This window comes from Haliotis asinina, chromosome 3, assembly GCF_037392515.1.
Source record: "Haliotis asinina isolate JCU_RB_2024 chromosome 3, JCU_Hal_asi_v2, whole genome shotgun sequence".
Lineage (NCBI taxonomy): Eukaryota > Metazoa > Mollusca > Gastropoda > Lepetellida > Haliotidae > Haliotis > Haliotis asinina.
Window position 1 is genome coordinate 78,804,707 of NC_090282.1, and position 21,537 is coordinate 78,826,243.

Here is a 21,537-nt window from a genome sequence, read left to right on the forward strand (position 1 = left end):
GCTGCAGCTGTTTTTCAATTTCGCTGGGTTTACTTGTTCAAAATTATACAATTATTTTCAGAAACTTAGCTTTAGACTAGTTTGTCTACAACATGTCGCCACCTAGTTCTTGTCAATGTCACGTTTAGTTAGATATCTAGAGGTAAAGCGTATTGTGAAATGATACTTTTTCATGAAGGTGTATCGCAACCTTTAGTGAGAACTGAATTCAAAGATAGTGAAAACATATCAAAGATGGAGCTGTAGATTTTTATCAATGTATCTTTTTCGTGAAAGGTACACATATTACATCTCTCACTGTTTCATTAAGCATACACTTAAGACATCGTCCTCTGAGTGGATTCTGATAGAAGAGAAAGAAATTTGTATTACATCACTCATAACCAGACGTCCACATAAAAATCAGGCCCAAGTTGTGATCACAGCCCAAAGTTCTGGCACCACTCTTGGTTATATTGTAGCCTAGCTGCCACTTGGTGGGGTAGCATGATTATTTTCTGTGACGCTCTGAATGTGAGGACAATCATGTGTTATACTTGAAAGGATGCACAATGGATCTAAGGCAAAATAGGCTAGATTAGTATCACTGATTCAGAGTTATAACCGATAACGTTTAACTTTTATAAAATCAATAATGAACGCTCTCATTTATATTGTGTATCACTGTTCTCGCATCCTTAGTCTAGTTTTAGAAAGTACACTTGATAATTGAGTAAATGTTCGTCCATTACTTGACTTTGAAAACCACGAGAGGTCGGTCGAGATAGGAGTGACTGTCGTACTGAACCGCACAGTGTAGGTGTCCGACGTTAATTAAGCTGTCAGTGGTGGTAGTATAAGATGACCAAGTTCCTGTCACACATATGTTGTTACTACAATGTAAAGATTTCCCCGATTGTATTTCGACTGCTTCATATATCATAAACGGATATAATATACAAACTGCCTTTACGCATGAAGGTTAGTCACTGCATGACACACAATAGACAGTACTGTACGTCCCTTCACACAAACGGGATTTGTAAGGAATGAACGCACTTACAGGATATTCGCATTCACTCAAATGGGACTTTTCAAGGAATGAACACACTTATAGCACATTCACAGTCACTCAATCGGGGATTTTCAGGAAATAATCACACTTATACAGGACATTCACTCACACCTAGATTTGGGAATAACAACACTGATGACATTAAGTTTCACTACTTCCTCAAAACAACTCTGACGAAGGTGCTCGACCTATCCCCGTGACAGCATACGCTCGTAACGCCATCTGTGTAACTTCTGGCGTGTGTGTTAACGAGACGTCAGGATCCCTGTTTGCAGACTGTGGGATGGACTTGCCGTGTGTGTTTTGTTTCTGTCTCCTCGCTGTTTCGCTGGGACTAGCCGGTATGTATATGACACAGATTGACTTATAGGTCCCTTGTGTGTAGTGGTGGCCATATGTCCATGTACAGTCATATTCAAAGTGATTCAAATATAGTTAGTCACGGGAAATTTAACAACGTTTGTTCAGCTATCACAGGCCAGGACAAGGTGTAGATAACTGCAAGTACATGTGTTCAGTTATCACTGTGACAAGGTGTACTCAGCGATAAGTACATGTGTTCAGCTATCACAGTGACAAGGTGTAGTCAACAATAACGTGTGTTCAGTTATGACAGTGAGAAGGTGTAGATAACGGCATGTACCTGCGCTCAACTATCACGATAACAAGATGTAGATTACGACATGATTATGAGAAGCTGTAGATAACGACAAGCACACGTGTTGAGCTATCAGTGAGAAGCTGTTGAAAACGACAAGTATACGTGTTCAGCTGTCACAGTGACAAGGTGTAGATAACGGCGGGTACGGGTGTTTAGATATCACAGTGACAAGGTGTAGATAACGGCGGGTACGGGTGTTTAGATATCACAGTGACAAGGTGTAGATAACGGCGGGTACGGGTGTTTAGATATCACGGTGACAAGGTGTAGATAACGGCGGGTACGGGTGTTTAGATATCACAGTGACAAGGTGTAGGTAACGGCGGGTACGGGTGTTTAGATATCACAGTGACAAGGTGTAGATAACGGCGGGTACGGGTGTTTAGATATCACAGTGACAAGGTGTAGATAACGGCGGGTACGGGTGTTTAGATATCACAGTGACAAGGTGTAGATAACGGCGGGTACGGGTGTTTAGATATCACTGTGACAAGGTGTAGGTAACGGCGGGTACGGGTGTTTAGATATCACAGTGACAAGGTGTAGATAACGGCATGTACCTGCGCTCAACTATCACGATAACGAGATGTAGATTACGACATGATTATGAAAAGCTGTAGATAACGACAAGCACACGTGTTGAGCTATCAGTGAGAAGCTGTTGAAAACGACAAGTATACGTGTTCAGCTGTCACAGTGACAAGGTGTAGATAACGGCGGGTACGGGTGTTTAGATATCACTGTGACAAGGTGTAGATAACAGCGGGTACGGGTGTTTAGATATCACTGTGACAAGGTGTAGATAACGGCGGGTACGGGTGTTTAGATATCACAGTGACAAGGTGTAGATAACTAATGCATGTGTAGAGTTATCACAATAACAAGATAACAAGTGTAGATAACGACAAGTTGACGTGTTCAACTCTCACAGTGACACGGTGTGGATAAGAGCAAGTACGTGTGTTCAGCTATCACAGAGACAAGGTGTAGTCAGTGACAAGAGCGTGTTCAGCTATCACAGAGACAAGGTGTAGTCAGTGACACGTACGTGTGCTCATCTATAACTGTGACAAGTGTATGTGTTCAGCTATTAGTGCCAAGGTGTCGTCAGTGACAAGAGCGTGTTCAGCTATCACAGAGACAAGGTGTTGATAACGACAGGTACACGTGTTCAGCTATCACAGTGACAAGGTGTCGTCAATGGCAAGTGTCTCTGTTCAGCTGTGAGAGTGACAAGGGGTAGATGACGGCAGATATGTGTGTTCAGCTATCACAGAGACAAGGTGTTGATAACGGCAGGGACACGTGTTCAGCTATCACAGTGACAAGGTGTTGATAACGGCAGGGACACGTGTTCAGCTATCACAGTGACAAGGTGTTGATAACGGCATGTTCCTGCTCTCAACTATGATACGACTAGTACGTTGGTTCAGCTATCTCAAAAGCTGTATAAATGACAGCAGACACATCCTTACTTCGACACTTTTAACATATTCTGACAGAAGAGCATTCTTACACTCAGGATAAGGCAAAATTCGTTTAATTAGATATAGACGTGAGCCCATTGCACGGCGCAGGATTAGATCGCTCAACGAACGTAAATCCCTCTGTTGTTCTTTTCCCTGTTTTATTTACCAACACGTCCATGTCTTCGCACTATCAATCGTGGCAGTCAACCAGTCAGTCCCTGTCTGTGTTATGAATAATTTAATAACGAAGCGTATCTGAAGATGAATGGGTATTACCCAAGGGTCTAGCTTTCAGATGCCAGTCCCTTGTAATCTTGAACTATATCAGTACATCGGGATGTTCCCATCCAGCACAATGCTGTATTCAACGGGCTACTGTCTGTAGAGACAAATTACATATTGTGACACTCATTACAGGCATTTATCCACTGCAAAGAGAGCGTGTTGATTTAAATTCTTCAACCTGAAGAAGCCGATAAACCTAACAGTAGCTGTCCATGAATGTCGTTATATTTTGGAAATGTCCCTGACCATGAAAATGGACATACTAAACAAAGTGATATTTCGATCCTATGTGTTTCTATTCTATAAAGCTGCCTTCTCTGTTTAAACCTTCTTAATATATACTGGAAGAAAATAGTTAGGGGTATATGTAAATTTTGATAATGTATAATGGTCTATTTATTCATTGACACACTGATGGAATATCAGTCCTAAAATTACCAGTATCCCTAACTTATTTTGGCCAGTATATTTCGCTATTTAATTATCAGCTGAGTTAAAAAAGGCTTTGGTCAAAGGGTTAACTGACAATACCTTGGTTGTTACCTTGCACAGCGTATTTTCCAAGAGTGTGTGTATGTGAAGGCTTTCAGACACTGACGAAATACACTCATGTCCTGTCTTAAAGTCTAGTGTACCTGAATAAAAACCACGTCGTTTGTTCAGAGGATTAACCGACAATAGGTTTATTAATTGCTCATTGTTTTTTCCGGAACCTTGGTCATCATGAACATAGATGTCACGTGTGCTATCTCTGCTAACCAGCGCGACATCCGCCAGTGAATAACCTGAAACAAACTTTCGCGATCAGTTCTGAAAAAATCACAAAATGTGACATCCAGAAACGTCAAGCATACACGTGACATACTGTACATGTGACATGGAACACATTGCTTTAGCAGCTAGAGATGGATGGGATATTGTTCCTTTAAGAATACATAGAGTGTTATGTTTTCCGAACAAGGTTACTGCCTGATAATACAGTCAGAGAGCGTGTCAGCTGTGATTTATGATCTTTATATTTTTTCTAGCATTGTCCGTAACATTGAGCAAAATCATTTCATTTTATGTATCCCTGGGAAATTTTCGATGCAAGACGGACAAGAAATAGGTCGCAGTTTTCGTTGTACGCGGTTGTAAAATATGATTTTCTTAGGCAAACATATGAAATATTTACATATTACAGCTTTTGTACCAAATTCACTTGAAAAACAGTCTGACAAATCTTTAAAGGAAATTTCAACGAACATAAAACATAAACAAATCAATTGTTCTCGTGTAAACAATAAAAAATGAAGTTGCCATAATATTTTGTCTTAACGCTAAATATTCTGGAACACTAATCGAAAGTATTAAGACGTGCACTGACTTTATAAAGTTTGCCGGGGAGAGAGAGCGAACGCGGGGGAGAGTGATTGTCATCTTATTAGTTATTTTTCATTTTCGTGACTCTCCTTTACAATATGTAAATCCAGCTAGGTCCTGGCGGCTAGCAAAGGCACTAAGGTCCCTAATATGGTGATCTACCGTCAGCTGCTGGCGACCTATACCCCTTTTGATACCACAAACCGATCGCCTTGAATGTTTTTAATTTGAACATCTTTCAAAACAATATTGTCATTTTTGTAGTAAACGTTTAAATGTTTACATGTTTGTAGTAAACGTATTAACGCTTACATGCATATGGTTAAAATCTTATATGCTAGTTTTCAATTTCTATCTGTGATAACCTAGATGTTTTACTGTCCCTTGTAGGAAGATGTTATGTAATAACTTTATTTGTTGTTAAATCATATTATTGTTCTTGTCACGGTATGGATAAAAGATTGAGCAGGTTACTTAAAATCACTCAGTCGTCTAAAATATGTATTACTCTTTATGAACGTCTCACAGAGGATACGGTAACCTTATTTTGAGAAACTCTCTTTTGATTCGACCCGTGAAGGTCCGGGGTACAATAGGGCTTCAGCAACCCATGCTTGCCATAAGAGGCGACTACGCTTGTCATAAGAGGCGACTATCGGGATTGGGTGGTCAGGCTGACTTGGTTGACACATGTTATCGGTTGCGTAGATCGATGCTCATGCTGTTGATCACTAGATTGTCCGGTCCAGATTCAGTTATTTACAAATCGCCTCCATATAGATGTAATATTGCTGAGTGCGGCGTAAAACTAGACTCACTCACTCTCCCGATTCCGCCCTTCTTGGACCCAAAGAGTCGACCACATGTAATTCTGTGTTCATTGTGTCTGTAATGTTTATAGTGTCCCAGCACTGCTCCAGTTCCATAACAGCGACTTGCTAATTATGGAAGTGAAACTTGAGGCACACCTGTGGTGCGTACCATGGGTTACGATGGCCTGCAATCAAACACATCACCACGTTTCTCAACCCGAATCATTTGATCGCCCTTTACAACAAGCATGGGGTGCCGGGATATATGCTAGCCCCAAACCCACGACACCTTTTAAACTGATATTTCTCATCTTTTCGGTATATTATGAAAGCGGTGTCAAATTCCGTGAACACACAGGCTCAGTGTTTCAACGTTACATGGATTCATGTGTCATTGTTGAAATTACAATGAGTGGTGCAGGTATTTCATTTAACATACCTCAGTCAACTGTGTTGTCTGTTATGGTTTAGCTACACCACCTATTCGTATGCTACCATTCCAGCTGCTGAATCCTGTAAAGGTCGTTGTAACGCTGGCAGGATCGGAAACTGCTTCTGCAACACTCATTGTCGTCGCCATGGAGACTGCTGTCAGGACTACCAAGATGTCTGTACTATTAAGATTTGGCAAAGGAAAGGTGAGTTATCTTATTTCAACAACAGTGGCCGTATCATCACCATATCTCGACGATCAGTATCCTTCGTATCTGAAGATCTAACATTGATGGAGCTTGAACGCCAATATTCACGATGTGAAGAATATATCATGTAAAGAATGGAGAAGACAACAGAATGGTTGAAATCATGAGCATCGATCTAAGAAATGGAATGTGTCAAGGGAGATGGAATGTTTCACTGGTCAATCTAATAATCAAAATTGTTATCGTACAATAGTTTAATCTACTTCAACAATAATGTCAGCATTGCTCATCAACAAGTCTAAATTTGCTACTTATATATCTGATGTTTTTTAATGTCAAACATGAATGCATGAATGAATGTGTCTGTGTATGTATGCGTGGGTTGTTTTTTTGTGTATATGTCTGGGCTTGCGTGTGTGAAAATGTGCTTGGGATTTCATTGCCAATGCATTTATGCAACCATTCTAGCTTGTCTCATAGGCCATATGGTCCAAATCTGATCAATTCCTGTAAAAATGTGTCAGGAAAATGTCTTTTCTAATGATTTGAATTGAAGCACGTGACACATTTATAGACTGTTTCTTCTTGTTCAGTCTAGTAACATTCATACAGTTGTTTACAGGCATACAGCTGGATTAGTGTTCACTTTGTGGTTAACCTCATTGGTTCGACTAGGTATTCCTACATGGATCTATGGTTGAATTGGGGTTGCTGGTGTTTTGTAGACATATTCAATGTTGCAGCTACATCTCGGACCCTGGGGTCGTGTTCTGGTCAGTGTATGGTAGGCAGAGTCGGACAGTGTTTCTGTAACGACAAGTGTCAGCAGCATGGCGACTGTTGTCACGACTACGTGGATCTGTGTTTAGGCGGAGTTGTGCCTGCACCAACACTAAACAACAGAACACTTGTCACCATCAGTTCAAACTGTAAGTCCACTGAGAGACACTGATTACAATTTTATTCCACTGTGTGACACCTAATCCAAAAGGCTACCCTTTCGGCCTAATTAAGCATCTGAGTTTGATAAGGGTTAAACGCTGACGCTAAGAATGATTGTATCATATCACTACTTACATCACAAATGACTTTGACTTACTCTATAACGCATTATGTCAATGGATTAATTCTTGAAAGCGTTGTTAAACCAATCTCACTCAAGTCACACCAATGGTGTGTTACTTGAAGTGAGTACGCGCGTATGGCTGCATGACATTTTGCAATATTTCATTAAAAATCACAGGCCACAGAAAACTGGCTTCATCAGTTGTATTCATGTTGGGAATAGAACCCAGGCCTTCGGTGAGACAGGCGAACACTTTTAACGCAACCCGATCACCTTGAATGTCTTGATATATCTTCCAACAGGTTTAAATCATATTTAATTATCTTACTTGTTTGGTCTCACCTGTAATGGTATTTCAGCTACCCTGACGGAAGTAGTTAACGCCCTGTGGTCAGCAGATGTGAACCGCCTTCCCCTCTCCAAGTTGAACCTTCGCTACCAGGGACACACTACTTCCGGTGACAGACACGACAGAGCAGCGCATCCGTTCGTACACGTCAACATTACGCCAAAATGTAGAATGTACCTTGTCGACGGCACTAACAGCAATGTCAATCGACATTGACGTCACTCTGTTGTTACTGGCGACACTTTTTTCGAACTATCACTCAAATCTGACACAATTCCACGGGTTAAATATCTAAATACCGTCCCTCTGCCCCGAACTTATTACTTGTTTTGAAGACGGACACGACTTTTTCTTGTTATCTTTGAATATGATCATAACATATGACACAGACAATTTCTAAACTGTAGTGCCAACACCCAGTTTCGAACCCGCAACCTTTCGCGCACCACTTTCGTGGTTTTATCCACTAGGCTACGTAGGAATACTGTAAAGAATGAGATTGTTTCTCGGTATGAACGGTCTGTTCCTGACAAGACGTTTAGTGCTGGTAGCGCACGGGTAGCTAGTGCGGAGCGCATGTATTACGTGTGCAAGGCGTGGCATCGACTGCCAGTCTCATCCTAGTGGCTTTCATCAGTGAATACCAAATATTGATATTAATTATATCTAAACTATATCTTCGGTCGGTTGATAAGCTGGATATAAAATGATACGTGGGTATTATTGAAAAGTAAGCTCTCTTCGGCCCCTGGACATTTCCCATGGGAAGTGGGCTTACTTTTCAATAATACCCACGGGTCGTGTTATATCCTACACATAAGACAGGTTTACATGGTATTGCGTTTATACGAGTGGGTGTCGTAGCGGTGAAGCTACTGTTTTCAAACAAATATTTTTGTATGTTAATTAATGTCTCTCTGGTTATTGTATTTCCAGTCTGTTCAACAATATCAGTGACGAATTCTTCAACACGAGCACGTACAAACTATTTATCAATCTCCTTGACAATTACAATCCCAATGTGCGGGTAAAAGAGACTCTGACGGCGAGCCAAAGACATGAAACCGACACTTTCCTGGATTACATTGTAGCTACGGACACAATGGCCGTACTTCGACACTATCTAGCACAACGGGGTGAGTGTCCGTGATTGTTGTTCACGTTATCCAGAGCCAGCATGGTCCAGCTAGACTGCAACGGCTTGTCCAGACTATGTAGGCCAGTTCTTGACAGCATGGTCCAGCTAGACTGCAACGGCTTGTCCAGACTATGTAGGCCAGTTCTTGACAGTATGGTCCAACTAAATTGAAACGGTTTGTCCAGACTATGTAGGCCAGTTCATCACAGCATGGCTCCGCTAGATAGCAACGGTTTGTCCAGACGATGTAGGCCAGTTCTTCACAGCATGGCTCCGCTAGATAGCAACGGTTTGTCCAGACTATGTAGGCCAGTTCTTCACAGCATGGACCGCTAGTCATTATGAAATACAACTAACCAGGTTAGTAATTCGTGACCCCTTGATGCTCATCAACAGAATTCATTTGTCCACTGGGAATAATCTGTCCTGGACGGCCAGTGAGGTATATTTCAGCAAGACGGATTTGTGTTGCAAGTGCGTGTTCCATAAACGTCCCCCGTGCTGATATCGACCTCTAAAAGACTCCTTATTCAAAATCCAAATATGTAACCGGTATCCAAAAATGTTGTATTACTAACATGATATCACAAAGGGGCACTGTGATAGAGACAAGTGTTTTCAAGATATTACGATGGGGCACAACAGTAGAAACACTGTGTTAATAGGCAACGGGGACTGGAGTTACGAAGTATTCACATCGTTTGCCACATTTATGCACCGTCAATGCACATATATACACGTGCGCAAAGGTTAAGCGCCGCCTACTATTTTTGTGATCTGCTACTTTGGATACTCAGTGGAAACTAGCATAACGAGATCTATGATTGTTATTGGCATCATTGGTTTGATTATGTTTGGCAACTGAACGGGTGATGACGCTGTGATGACGACCCATTTGCCTTGCAATGGCCCTGCATGACAGGTCAGCATTTTCCATGCCCATCACATGCCATCTCTCAGCCGTAGTTAACTTTCTCCTCACCATGACAGATTTTCTTTAACGTGAAAGGAGAATCTCACAACAGACCGGTGAAACCAAGTGGGTGAAACTTGATTTTCAAGATTCAGATGGTAGGGAAATGGAGTTGCACGTGCAGAACGTTTTCCATGCCATATCTTGACAATCTTAGGTTCAAGAATCTATGGAAGGCTAATTCAGTCATAAATATTTATAGTTTGTATTTCTGATCTTCAGTGGTGAAATCAAGACACTATGAAAATAGTGGCGCTTAACTTTTGTGCATGTGTATACATGACTAATATTTGAAAATTAAAAACAATTAAACTTTTTACACGGTGGGTTTCAGGAGTGATTACAAACACGAACAACAGCTTAAAAAACCTGTTGAAAACACTTTGGTTTGATCTTTACCGTCGAAGGTCACATGGTGTGGTGAGCAGCTGTGGGTTTGAGCACGTGATGGTTGGGGAGCTAGATGGAAACAGAGTGACGGGCTTTCATAACTGGATACAGTTGTACATGGAAGAAAAGCAGGGTCGCTTAAACTATGAAGGATACAACGCCAAGTTGGAGGTAAATTGGGATACTAGAAGCTAGAGTCGCAGATATAAATATCTGTTTCACTGCAAGCTGATTGGGTTTCGTCACTCAATGATTAATTCATATTTTTTTGCCAGTTAATTAGATTAATCATTAGCCTTTTTGTTAAACTAATTATTCGAATACGTCAAGAAATTACATTTGTTTCAGGTGGTGGCATGCGTGTGGCTTCGAAAGACCTGAATTGTTTTTGAGAAATAATTATTACCGAATTTGGCCTTTTTTATCCATAGATGTGAAGGTTCTAACTGACAAATGATTCCTTTACGTCGAGTAGGGTTAAAGCATCTCTACTTCTAAGGGCGTCAAACGATTAACCTATTGAAGAGACTATTAACCCACTGGCGCCTAATAGGCAACTTGAATCATTCGAATTAATAATGACCAGATTGTGCTTGTGGAACTGATTCTCTAACATGGAAAAGGCGCCTTATAAATATCATTATATTACATGTTACATAAAGCAGTCAAAGCCTCAGTATTGCTTGCAAACCGTTTTGTAAATAAATATATATGTGGATGACATGTAGTTCATTGGGCCCGTGGTCATTACGATGTAAAAATGATTGGTCACTCATATAGTCGGTACACAACACCGATCTAGTAAAGACCTGCCACTACCATCTGAAGAACATAGACAGCAGCCGCTGACAAGAGAAGCACTGCTACTCTCTCTCTCTCTGTCTCTCTCTTTCTTTCTCTCTCTCTCTCTCTCTCTCTCTCTGTGTGTGTGTGTGTGTGTGTGTGTGTGTGTGTGTGTGTGTGTGTGTGTGCTATACGTCCTTATCTTATTTCCATGCAGATTGCAATCAGTGAACGAGTGTTAATTTAATCATTGCATAACGTCTCTGATGGTACACATGTCCGCGGATGTATAAGAACCTTGCATTCACCAGCACAGAGGATCTTCAGACAGAGATGTTCTGTCTGTCAAGTTTGAATAATGTTATATATACTTTGACGTACAGAGTTTACCAGCGCAGAGGATCTTCAGATAGAGATATTCTGTCTGTTGGGTTTGAATATACTCTGACGTACGAAGACAGCAGTTTACACACCATGCCACTGAGGGCTTCAGTTAACATAATGTGAATAATTTGATTGTGACACACGAGTGAAACACATAGTGTCTGTTTCAGCCGTATATCCTGTCGGCCCGGTTTTCGTGGAAAGGAAGACGGAAGAAGGTCGGCAATATGTTTGTAGGCGTGTCACCCGAATTCGATATTGCCGTCTACACCTTGTGCTTTCTTTTGCGTCCTGGGGGTGCCTGTAAGTTCAACTTTCAGGGACATAACATAACAATCCAGACCTATGACAATGCCAATGTGTCAGGACTCCAAGTAGGTACTGCCTTCATTAGACTGTGATTGCTCGATTTTGTATCCTTGTTTTAAGCTATAGTTGCATATTAATAATATACTTTGCATTTAACATGCACGTGAAATGTATTTTAGTTTTTGTAATTGACAAACAATACAAGGCAGAAAAATGGCCGAAAACGTGCTTGGACCAAGACTCAAAATACAACTGCACTGGAGTCGAAAATGAAGAAACGCCAGTCAGCAATGAAGAACGTTTTCATGACAGTGTGAATATGATTGTGTTAGTAATACGTGTACATGTGTTGTACTGAAGATAATAAATCATATTCATGTACTGTGCATGTAAACACAGAATTTGTTGGGTTTTTGGGGTTTTTTTTACCTTACTTTATTTACCAAGAAAAAAGGTATTAATAATCACTATACTTTCATGATATAAGTCACTTCCAGTGTATGTTACTGTTTGAGAAGTATTCAAGCATGGAGACGTGGAATTATCGGACATGCTGTAGAATCCGACATTTTGCCCCGGTCCGAGTGAGTGTCGGATGAGTCGGATGAGTCCACTATACATCACCACTGAATTAACATATAATGTCAGTTTCGTATGCCTGGTGTCAGCATTAATTTTTAATTTTCCATTTACAGAATTTTCACATCCGTTTTTAATTAACTTGTCATAAAAAACTGATGTTTTTGAGGACAGACAAGACTGGTTGTTATGTTTAGTTGATGCACCATCAAACACCAATGTATATATCTTTAAGGTCTTAATACAAGTAAATATAGGTCAGACAAACCAGAGCTTATATCAATATCTTCATCTCCGGGTGTATTGACATACAAGCAGCCAATGGCAGGTCCCAGATGTTCTTATAAGATGTCAACTGCATGTAATGGTGCATGAAAACACTGGCACAGACGGTTCAGTCCCATTTCGCTTACATCCCATTTCGCCTACAACCCATTTTACTTACAGAATACATGTTAGCGAACACGGACATTTTATCTCCAAATAGCGATCATTGACTTCATCGTTTTCTCTTTCTTTCTAAGAATAGTTTATACAGCGTTCATGCAGTATTTGAGTGGATTCATGTGCATGAATTATACGAAGTCAAAGATCATATTATTGTCGCCTTTTGACTTGTGACAAATAAGCTGAATTCGAGCAGGACCGTTTGTATATGTTTTCATGGAGAATAAGACTGAGTAATAGAAAGTCAGAAGGAGTTGTGTTCCTTTTCCCTTGTACATGCCCTAACAATAAACAAAATGGGTGAACAGTGTGCATTCTTCACTCTGGAATAAAATTACTTTGGAAAAAGATATTTGGAATTAAATTAAAATCAGTGGGTCTACTGTGCTTCAAATCCCTAGGTATAGTGTGCTTTGAATTTGCTTGGGTACTGACAAAGTGATGTTCAAACAAATTTTTCAACCATTCAGTAATAATGGCACATAAGAAATGAAATCATGATTAGCGCTCTAGATTAATGCGCATGAATCAGTCGCTGGGTTATCTGGACCAGACAGCTGTTAGCAAACCACCGTCACACACCCGTAAGTGGTGCTAAAATCAGAACAACAAACCAACCAAACCAAAGCTTGGCCAGTGAGAGAAGTCATATATGGTCTTTTGGTGAATTACTACACTCAAGTGCCATATAAACTTCACAAAATGGCCACTTTGATTCATGCCAGCAGCAGCTGGTTCTTTTAAATGAAAGTTTGTTTCATCTTGGCAATAGTTATAAAGTATCAAATTTTAGGGGGTACAAATTTGACTTAAAGCCTGTTGCATTAAATTTATTTAGTAAACAAAAGGGGAATAACTCTCAAATACGTAGTATAACGTCTGCTCAGAGTGTCATATCACCTACCGGGAAAGATCTTGCAGCCTATCATAAAAAGCTCCTATTAAGTTTGAAATGCACAATAGGTTTACTGTCTGTAAGTTCCTGAAGAGGTATTATCAAGGAGGAAAATAATTTGATACAAAATAACGTTAGAGAAGTGTAGTAGGCAACAGGTAAAGTGTAGTAGGCAACAGGCAAAGTGTAGTAGGCAAAAGACAAAGTGTAGTACGGCAACGCGCAATGTGTAGGTGTTAGTTTATTCAGGTGGATCCAGACGAAGGGCATGTGTTGTTTCAATGCCTAAGTTACTGGTTAGGCGATACACCTGCCTCAATTTGTGTCTCCGTGGTGTCCCCACATTTAAAGGTAACGAATTCACGTCGTCTGTATGATGTCCTTAGCAGTTTTTAGATGATAAATCAATATGTATCAACAACTCAAAATATTGTCTACACCATTATTTCACAGGTATACCAACTATAGGTCAGCAGCTTGTAAGTATTGAAGATATCAATATCATATTGCACGAATGTTCATTTGAATATGAAACTGTAATCCGGTAATTGTACCGACCATGAATATTGACGTCACACGTGGTGAATTGCCTCATAAGAGGGTGGCTTACAGGTGGGCTGCGACTCCCTCGTGTCACGTGATGGCTCACAGAAAAGTGAGTCATACGATGGCGGAAGAGCGGCCACGCTAAAAGCTGGCAGAAATAGTGTTCTATTCGGTGAGTTGTCACATCTCAGTTCTTGGACAGGTGACTGTCTTACTGTGTATGGCGCGTATGCTGGGACAACATCTCCTCCATCCCCCACGCCGACGCTTGCTCGTCTCGATCGCTTCTGTGACTGACAAATATAGCAGGCAACACACAGCGTCAACATGGTCACTCCCAACAACAAACCTACCCCAGTGAGAACTGCTGTCAGCACGTCATAGCCAGACGATGGTTTGTTTTCCTTGGGAGATTCTGAAATACCAGTTGAAATACATTAAAGCTTGTTGATATAACAAAATCCCGAGAAAGGTTGTGGTGTGGGACTGTACATGGAGCTCAGGTCAGAAAGCAGTTGAACTTGAGCAACGTTGAGCTCGGACAGTGATCCTGTTTGGCAACTTGACTCTTGAGAGTTTCTAAGACTTCAGTCCTGTTCTACAACCAAGCACGTGTAATACATGTAGTCTCATCTTAGACAAGTGAGTTATTTAAAAACTGCCTCTGTTCACACAGCAGAAAATGGATACCCGGTGCGGTAAGTCATTCTTGCGCCTAACAGGCAGCTTGGATTATCCGGGGAAATAATATAAATGTCTTGAATGTTAGCGCTATGAGTATTCGCATCGCGAATGACGTTTGATGCAATATAAATGCACATATTACTACGGAAAAAGTAAGTAATTTAAGGTGATCAAATTCTACCTTGGTGTTGACAGTTGTGTCCTGTAAAGCCAGTTCTGCACTGAATACAAGTTGCACCCACACAGTAACAGTTGGCTGGGCAAACTGCAAAGAAATAACGCGGGTATGACAAGTCGGTCTCACATTGAAATGAAATTACTGATATTTCACTTGCTTTAAGGATATCTTGCACTGAACTGACGCGATCTTGAAATCCTTTTCAAGTGTCGAGAAATGAAGTCAGGATGTCACGAAATGGAACAGTTAAAAATATCTGCAATTCAATTCATGATATAATGAAAGCAAATAAGGATATGACGAAGCACAAGTGTTCACTTTTTAATGATATCAGTCAGCTCCTGATATTTGGATATCAGCCGTTCTTTCCCACATATTGCCACATATGTTGATTTGAAGCTGAAAGATTCTGATTCATTTTCTGATGGGATTGTGTACAATGTGGTGACAATTGTTTTACTGATATCCAGAAACATCTTTTGAGCGTAACATTTTAAGATATCAGTCACTCTACTTCAGAAAATCACCTATATTAAATACATAAATTATAAATATGTAAATATGTATAAAGAACGTCACACTAGTTCATTTGGACATGATTTATTGAACGAAAATATATTGTTCAAGACACTCTCCTAATGGTCCAAATAAACACTGTCAATGGCAACCCCTTCGGTACTTCGTGGTAGTAATTCTTTGCCTCGATTAACACTGAATCCCGCATGATGCTTACCGATGTTTTGTGAATGCAAATCGATGGAAGGGAGGTAACTGTAAATCTGTTTTTCTTGTGTCGTTTGCAAAATCTAGGGATGTCTAGATTTGCCTTAAATTCCATTAAACAAATTTTGACAAAACGTTCAAATGTAGTCCCTGTGAATATTAAGAAAGGGAATTACACCGCGGCGACTTTACTAAGACAATGTATGCGGGAAAAACAGCAACACGCAAAATTCGAACCGTTTGATTCACACAAGTTGGCTGAAGTATACGATCCGATACCCATGCTTCAAACAGTTCCAACTTAATATTGAGGTGTACGGCAAGATAAATACGTTGTTCACTGGTCCCTCGGGGCCCATGGGTTGATGTATCCTAGATGTTTGTTTATGTTCCCTCTACCCTTCGGGTACATCGACTCATGCCCCCCTCGTGACCAGTGAACAATCTATAATATACGCATTCCTTCGCATGACGTCATCAGTCAAGTGCTTACGAAAGAACCAAAACAGAATACTATTTTATACAGTGGAACGTCCATTTGATAATCTCCAGAAATCACACACGTACACATCCGACAGCCTTGCAGTATGAAAATATGCAATATGGAATTCGCCAGATTCCTAAGATTAAATAGGTGTGTATGAAAAGGGAATGCTAACATTTACGGTAGAGTAAGTATGTACCAACACCACAGATATTGGATCACTACAAGAAATGTAAGTTCCTGTTTAAATACCGATATTGTCTGTCTACTAAAACAGTCCTCCCTCATATGTTCAATCAAACATGTTCTCTGATTAAACCAATTATAGATTTGGACAAGAAAAGGTGCAAAAGGTAAAACTAGTCAACTGATTGTTAATAAAAGAGTAATCAAAATTAAGATTGATCAATATATATCCTATGACAGGATTTACCTTCTTGAGTGGGCGGGGCGTCAGGTTTTGTACAACGACCAGTGTGTTTATCACACACAAGGCAACCGTCTGGACACCGGGTGTTGCACCTCGAACCATACCACCCGTCTCGACATCCTCCGTTGCAGAAGCCATGCGGACACACCAGTCGTTTCTCACAGTTCGCAGGACAAGGTAGAGAACAATCTCTCCCGTACAGGCCGGAATCACAAACAGTGCATATTCTCTCTCTACATATAAGACAGTTCTTTATCTGACAATCTGAAACGGAGATAGTCTTTTTCACAATATAGTTCCAATAGAACTTTACATGATTTCAGAATTTGATTTCCCCCGATATTAGATCAACTGATATTTAAACGACGTTTTTCTATAGGTGATGAATAGTGTTCATGTCGTTATTGAGAAGTCAATTTGTAATACTAGTAATTCATTTTCGATGGCCAACTGTGACTGATTTACGGATTATGGAAAGCGAATGGTAGTTTTTATATTGAACTATGACTAGAGATGGACAAGTGCTACAAAATTACTGATAAAAACGATGTCGGCACAAACTACAAAAGATCGATGTCGTTTTGGTTTTGAAAGGATTTCAGTTTGAAACAACTGCACATCGAAAATAGGAACTTATGTCAAGGAGACAAAATAAAACAAACATAAATACTTGATAGGTAAAACTTCAGTGCACCTTAACATTTTAGAATATAATGTAATGGGGTTTGAATACAGTCAATGTTCATTTAACGGACCAGGGAATATGTTCTGTTTGACTCAGTAGGTTTCCTTGTGTAAAGGTTTCATGTACTGAAACTACTGGGAAACATTTAATAATTCATTATAGACTCACCTGTATATTGAGAGACAACTGCCTGGGATGCGACTAGCAACACGAGCCCTAGCGATGTAATGGTTGACATCTCTCGGGAGTATTGTTTTCCTTCCAGCTCGTCAATATCCCCAAGTCACATATCGGAAAGGCTTGCGGTGCTTCTTGAATTTCCAAGAGAACGCTTAGATGACACAACATAGTAACCGTTTGCGTTACTGTCAAAATTACCATTTGTAGAAAGAAATCATAGATGGGCATGCAGCTGCCTTGGAATACTTTGATACTCCAAACCTGTGAACATTTTGTTGTTATACTGAGCGAGTGTGAGTAAGTGAGTGAATATGGCCTTACGCCGCTTTTGGCAATATTCCAGCATTGGCAGCAATATCTGGGGACACCAGAAATGGGCTTCACACATTGCACCCATGTGGGGTATCGGACCCTGGTTTTCAGCGTGAAAATGGAAGCTTTAAACTTTCTTCTACCTCACCCCCTGGGGTTACAATGACTCAAATAAGGATGTGAATACATACGAATTCCAATGTAACAAGCGTTTGAGGCAGCGTTGAAGACTGGTACTGATAATCCTATGCACAAAGCGTTGAAATACCAGTGGAACTGTAAGTTATCATAACTTCAAGGAAACGCTTATGGGAAAGATTTCAGTTGACAAAAAACAAGCTGAGAGATAGCTTACTGAATGCCACAAAGGCCTGCAATATTTGAACCTGCCGGCCCGATACAATAACAACCGGCGCTGGTCCTCCGGGACGGCGTTTATTTCGTACGCTGTCGCAAATTACTCCGGGCCGGCGTTTATTTCCCACGGTGTCGCAAATTAAGACTCATATATCAGCTATCGTATCTATCTATCGGTTAGTAGGATGTCAGTCCCATGGGGATGTTGTGTCTGGATGGTGTTGAATATAGTTTATAATGGCCGCCATAAAAGAATCATCCTTGACTACCACCTCGACACGTCATCCACGATCGATGGCAGATAAATATTTCACGAAGATTGAAGAAATAAAGAAGATACTGAGTGGATGAGCGAGTTTTGAGAAAGCGCAACCTGTCGGGATCTCAATTCTCAATGTGTGCTGTACTAAAAAGGTAACAAGCTACATAAATTAAGGTACTCGGGCTGGCGGTAAATTGTTTTTCAGTTATGATTACGAATGGAGGTACATGCTGATACGGGGCGAAGACTAACTTACACTAAAAACCTTTAAGAATTTTTCTAGCGAAGGTTAGTCTGTGAAAAATAAAACCTCGGATTCAAACCAATGGCCCCAAATTTCTACAAAGACAACTGCAACGATCAGGAAAGGTGAGTTTCAAATGCACCCGATGTCCCCAGAAAAAAATAAAACACTTCAGATGCCTCATGAGTCAAACATAAACATGAGCTCACTAGTTGATAGGTGTTTCGGTGAACCTCACTTCACAGGTGATCCATTAATGCAGTTTGCACCTTTCAGTCGAAAGGACATTGAATCAATTATCCGCTCTTCAAAGCAAACCACCTGCGACTCTGACCCCATACTAACGAAACTTCTGCGTCAGTATCTTGACCTGCTTCTGTCAAGCATTACCAAAATTGTCAACTCAAGTTTGGTGAGCAGTGTATTTCCTAACAGATTTAAACATGCTGTAGTAAAACCTTTGCTGAAGAAAAACAGATCTTGACCCTCAGAATATTCAGAACTTTCGACCTGTCTCAAATTTATCCTTCGTTTCCAAGATAATCGAGAAGGCTGTACAAGTGTGGCTTAAAGACCATCTCTCCAAACATCTCCTGTTGGATGAATTCCAATCGGCGTATCGGCAATACTATAGTACAGAGACTGCACTACTGCAGGTGACAAATGAGCTCCGTTGTGCTGTCGATGACGGTAGGATTGCTGTTCTAATGTTGTTGGACCTGTCTGCGGCCTTCGACACAATTGGCCACCATAATATCCTGTCTAGGCTTAAAAAACAGTACGGACTTGAAGGCCATGCCCTTCAATGGGTATCATCTTATCTGTCCGACCGACAGCAATCTGTTGCCATTGGTAGTGGGAGATCTAAAGGCGCTGCAATCACATTTGGTGTGCCACAGGGGTCAGTCCTTGGTCCGGTCCTGTTTGTATTGTATACTGGATATGTCGGAATGATTACTAAAAGCCACACAGTTTCTCACCACACCTATGCTGATGACACTCAGCTCCTGAAAGCCTTCCATCTGTCAGATCTCTCCACATCTCTTCACTGCTTAGCTAAATGTACACAGGACATCAAGTGCTGGATGACTACAAATATGCTTAAACTCAATGACACTAACACAGAAGCAGTTCTCGTTGGTACAAAGCAACAACTCAACAAAGCCAAAACCGATTTCCTTAAGGTTGCAGATGCAGACATCAAGTTCTCTGATGGTGTTAAGGACTTGGGTATTTACATTGACTCTTCTTTGACTCTGGATTCTCATATTAATCATTTGAGCAGGATCTGCTACTTTCACCAGAAATCCATTGGTAACATCCGGCAATACCTAACAACTGCTGCAACTGAAGCCCTTGTTCGAGCTCTTGTTACGTCAAGGCTTGATTACTGCAATAGCATCCTTTCAGGCCTCAGTTCTACACTCCTCGAGAAACTTCAAAAGATACAAAATACTTCTGCCCGCATCATCAGCAAGACTTCTAAACGTTCCCGTATAACACCTGTGCTGAAAGATTTGCATTGGCTACCAGTTAAGGCCAGAATTGACTTCAAGATCCTCTGTTTGACATGCAAGTGCCTCCATGGATTGGCTCCCTCCTACCTGTCTGAACTGCTACATCCGTATGTCCTCGCACGCAACTTGCGCTCAAACACTCAAGATCTACTGGTCATCCCACCCTACAAACTGAAATCCTTTGGCTATCGGCCATTCTCGTACTCTGCAGCTGTGCTTTGAAACTCTCTCCCTTGGGCCACTAAAAGCTCGAACACAATTGACATTTTTAAGTCCAGACTTAAAACTCACTTTTTCACAGCATACTACTAATTATTTCAGCTGTAAATATTCCATTGTATATATTTTGTAGCGCTTTGAGCATGCCTTAGCGTGTGGAACAGGCGCATTACAAGTATGCATTTATTATTATTATTAGTTAGTACGTAAATACGACGCACCATCTAATCGTAGATTGAGTTCGGCACTTGTTCGTCTTAAGACAATAAATATGTTTGAACTACTGTGTGGCGTTGTTCAATTACCTTTAACGTGTAGTTCAATGCTGACCAACTACGTATATGTATATATCACAAACATATGAGAGCATCGATCAAGCCCAACCGATGACACATATCCACCGATGACACATATATTGCCATAATGGGACTCATACACTGAGATCCTGAGTTACAAATTATGTATGACAATTCCCATGGTCACTGCAACAAAGTAGACACTCCTGAGGTTAAGAGGATAACGCGATACTACATACAGATGCTGAGGTAAGAGGGTAACGCGATACTACATTCAGATGCTGAGATAAGAGGCCAACGCGATACTACATACAGATGCTGAGATAAGAGAATAACGCGGTACTACTTACAGATGCTGACAACATGTATTTACCGTAATTACAATCATCTTTCAACACAGAAATTGTGGCGTAGTTTGTACTTACCTGTCTTTGGAGTTGTGACACTCCACACAGACATCGGTTCAGGCTTGACTGTTAATGACACTTCGTTAAAAATGCATCATATGCATGTGTCAGCAAATCGGCGCGTGTACGTCCTGTGTGTGTTGGAACACAACACGGTCGTTCAGTGGAAAGAATAGCTTGGATGTATATGCACGTCATCATCAACGTTTGCTTTGAGGGGTTAATCGATTTCCGATAATCGTGGTGATCGTTTCTTAGCAAAGGTATTCTTACGTGTTTGGATAATATATAGAAATTATATATGACCGTTTCACACTGTGTGTGAGACAGGGGAGTTTTCCATTCCAAATTACTAGTACAATATGCAAGACTAGTAAATTTGAATATGAAGCATCTTGTTAAGGTTCGCTCTAAAC

General features: G+C 40.7%; 2 protein-coding genes across 2 annotated transcripts; one reads left to right on the forward strand and one right to left on the reverse strand.

The window, feature by feature from the left end:
- The first annotated feature begins 1,298 nt into the window (after positions 1–1,298).
- Positions 1,299–12,074, forward strand: LOC137278525 (uridylate-specific endoribonuclease B-like). Its single transcript, XM_067810910.1, has 7 exons — positions 1,299–1,395; positions 6,147–6,281; positions 7,028–7,213; positions 7,710–7,836; positions 8,636–8,835; positions 10,145–10,371; positions 11,538–12,074. The coding sequence occupies exons 1-7, from the start codon at positions 1,338–1,340 to the stop codon at positions 11,766–11,768; spliced, it is 1,164 nt and encodes a 387-aa protein (XP_067667011.1). The 5' UTR covers positions 1,299–1,337; the 3' UTR covers positions 11,769–12,074.
- Positions 12,075–13,823: 1,749 nt separating this feature from the next.
- On the reverse strand, positions 13,824–21,220 carry LOC137278526 (scavenger receptor class F member 2-like). Its single transcript, XM_067810911.1, has 5 exons — positions 21,140–21,220; positions 17,496–17,638; positions 16,646–16,906; positions 15,009–15,092; positions 13,824–14,558 (listed from the first exon to the last, which is right to left on the reverse strand). The coding sequence occupies exons 2-5, from the start codon at positions 17,563–17,565 to the stop codon at positions 14,170–14,172; spliced, it is 804 nt and encodes a 267-aa protein (XP_067667012.1). The 5' UTR covers positions 17,566–17,638; positions 21,140–21,220; the 3' UTR covers positions 13,824–14,169.
- Between the last annotated feature and the right edge of the window lie 317 nt (positions 21,221–21,537).

Bases quoted from the DNA above. Each gene is read 5' to 3' on its own strand.
- LOC137278525 (XM_067810910.1), top strand. From the start codon at position 1,338: ATGGACTTGCCGTGTGTGTTTTGTTTCTGTCTCCTCGCTGTTTCGCTG. The intron at 1,396-6,146 runs GTATGTATATGA...CTACCATTCCAG, and splicing joins TGTTTCGCTGGGACTAGCCG to CTGCTGAATCCTGTAAAGGT. The intron at 7,837-8,635 runs GTTCGTACACGT...TTGTATTTCCAG, and splicing joins CACGACAGAGCAGCGCATCC to TCTGTTCAACAATATCAGTG.
- LOC137278526 (XM_067810911.1), bottom strand. From the start codon at position 17,565: ATGTCAACCATTACATCGCTAGGGCTCGTGTTGCTAGTCGCATCCCAG. The intron at 16,907-17,495 runs GTGAGTCTATAA...TCTCCGTTTCAG, and splicing joins AGTTGTCTCTCAATATACAG to ATTGTCAGATAAAGAACTGT. The intron at 15,093-16,645 runs GTAAATCCTGTC...ATTTCTTTGCAG, and splicing joins CGCCCCGCCCACTCAAGAAG to TTTGCCCAGCCAACTGTTAC.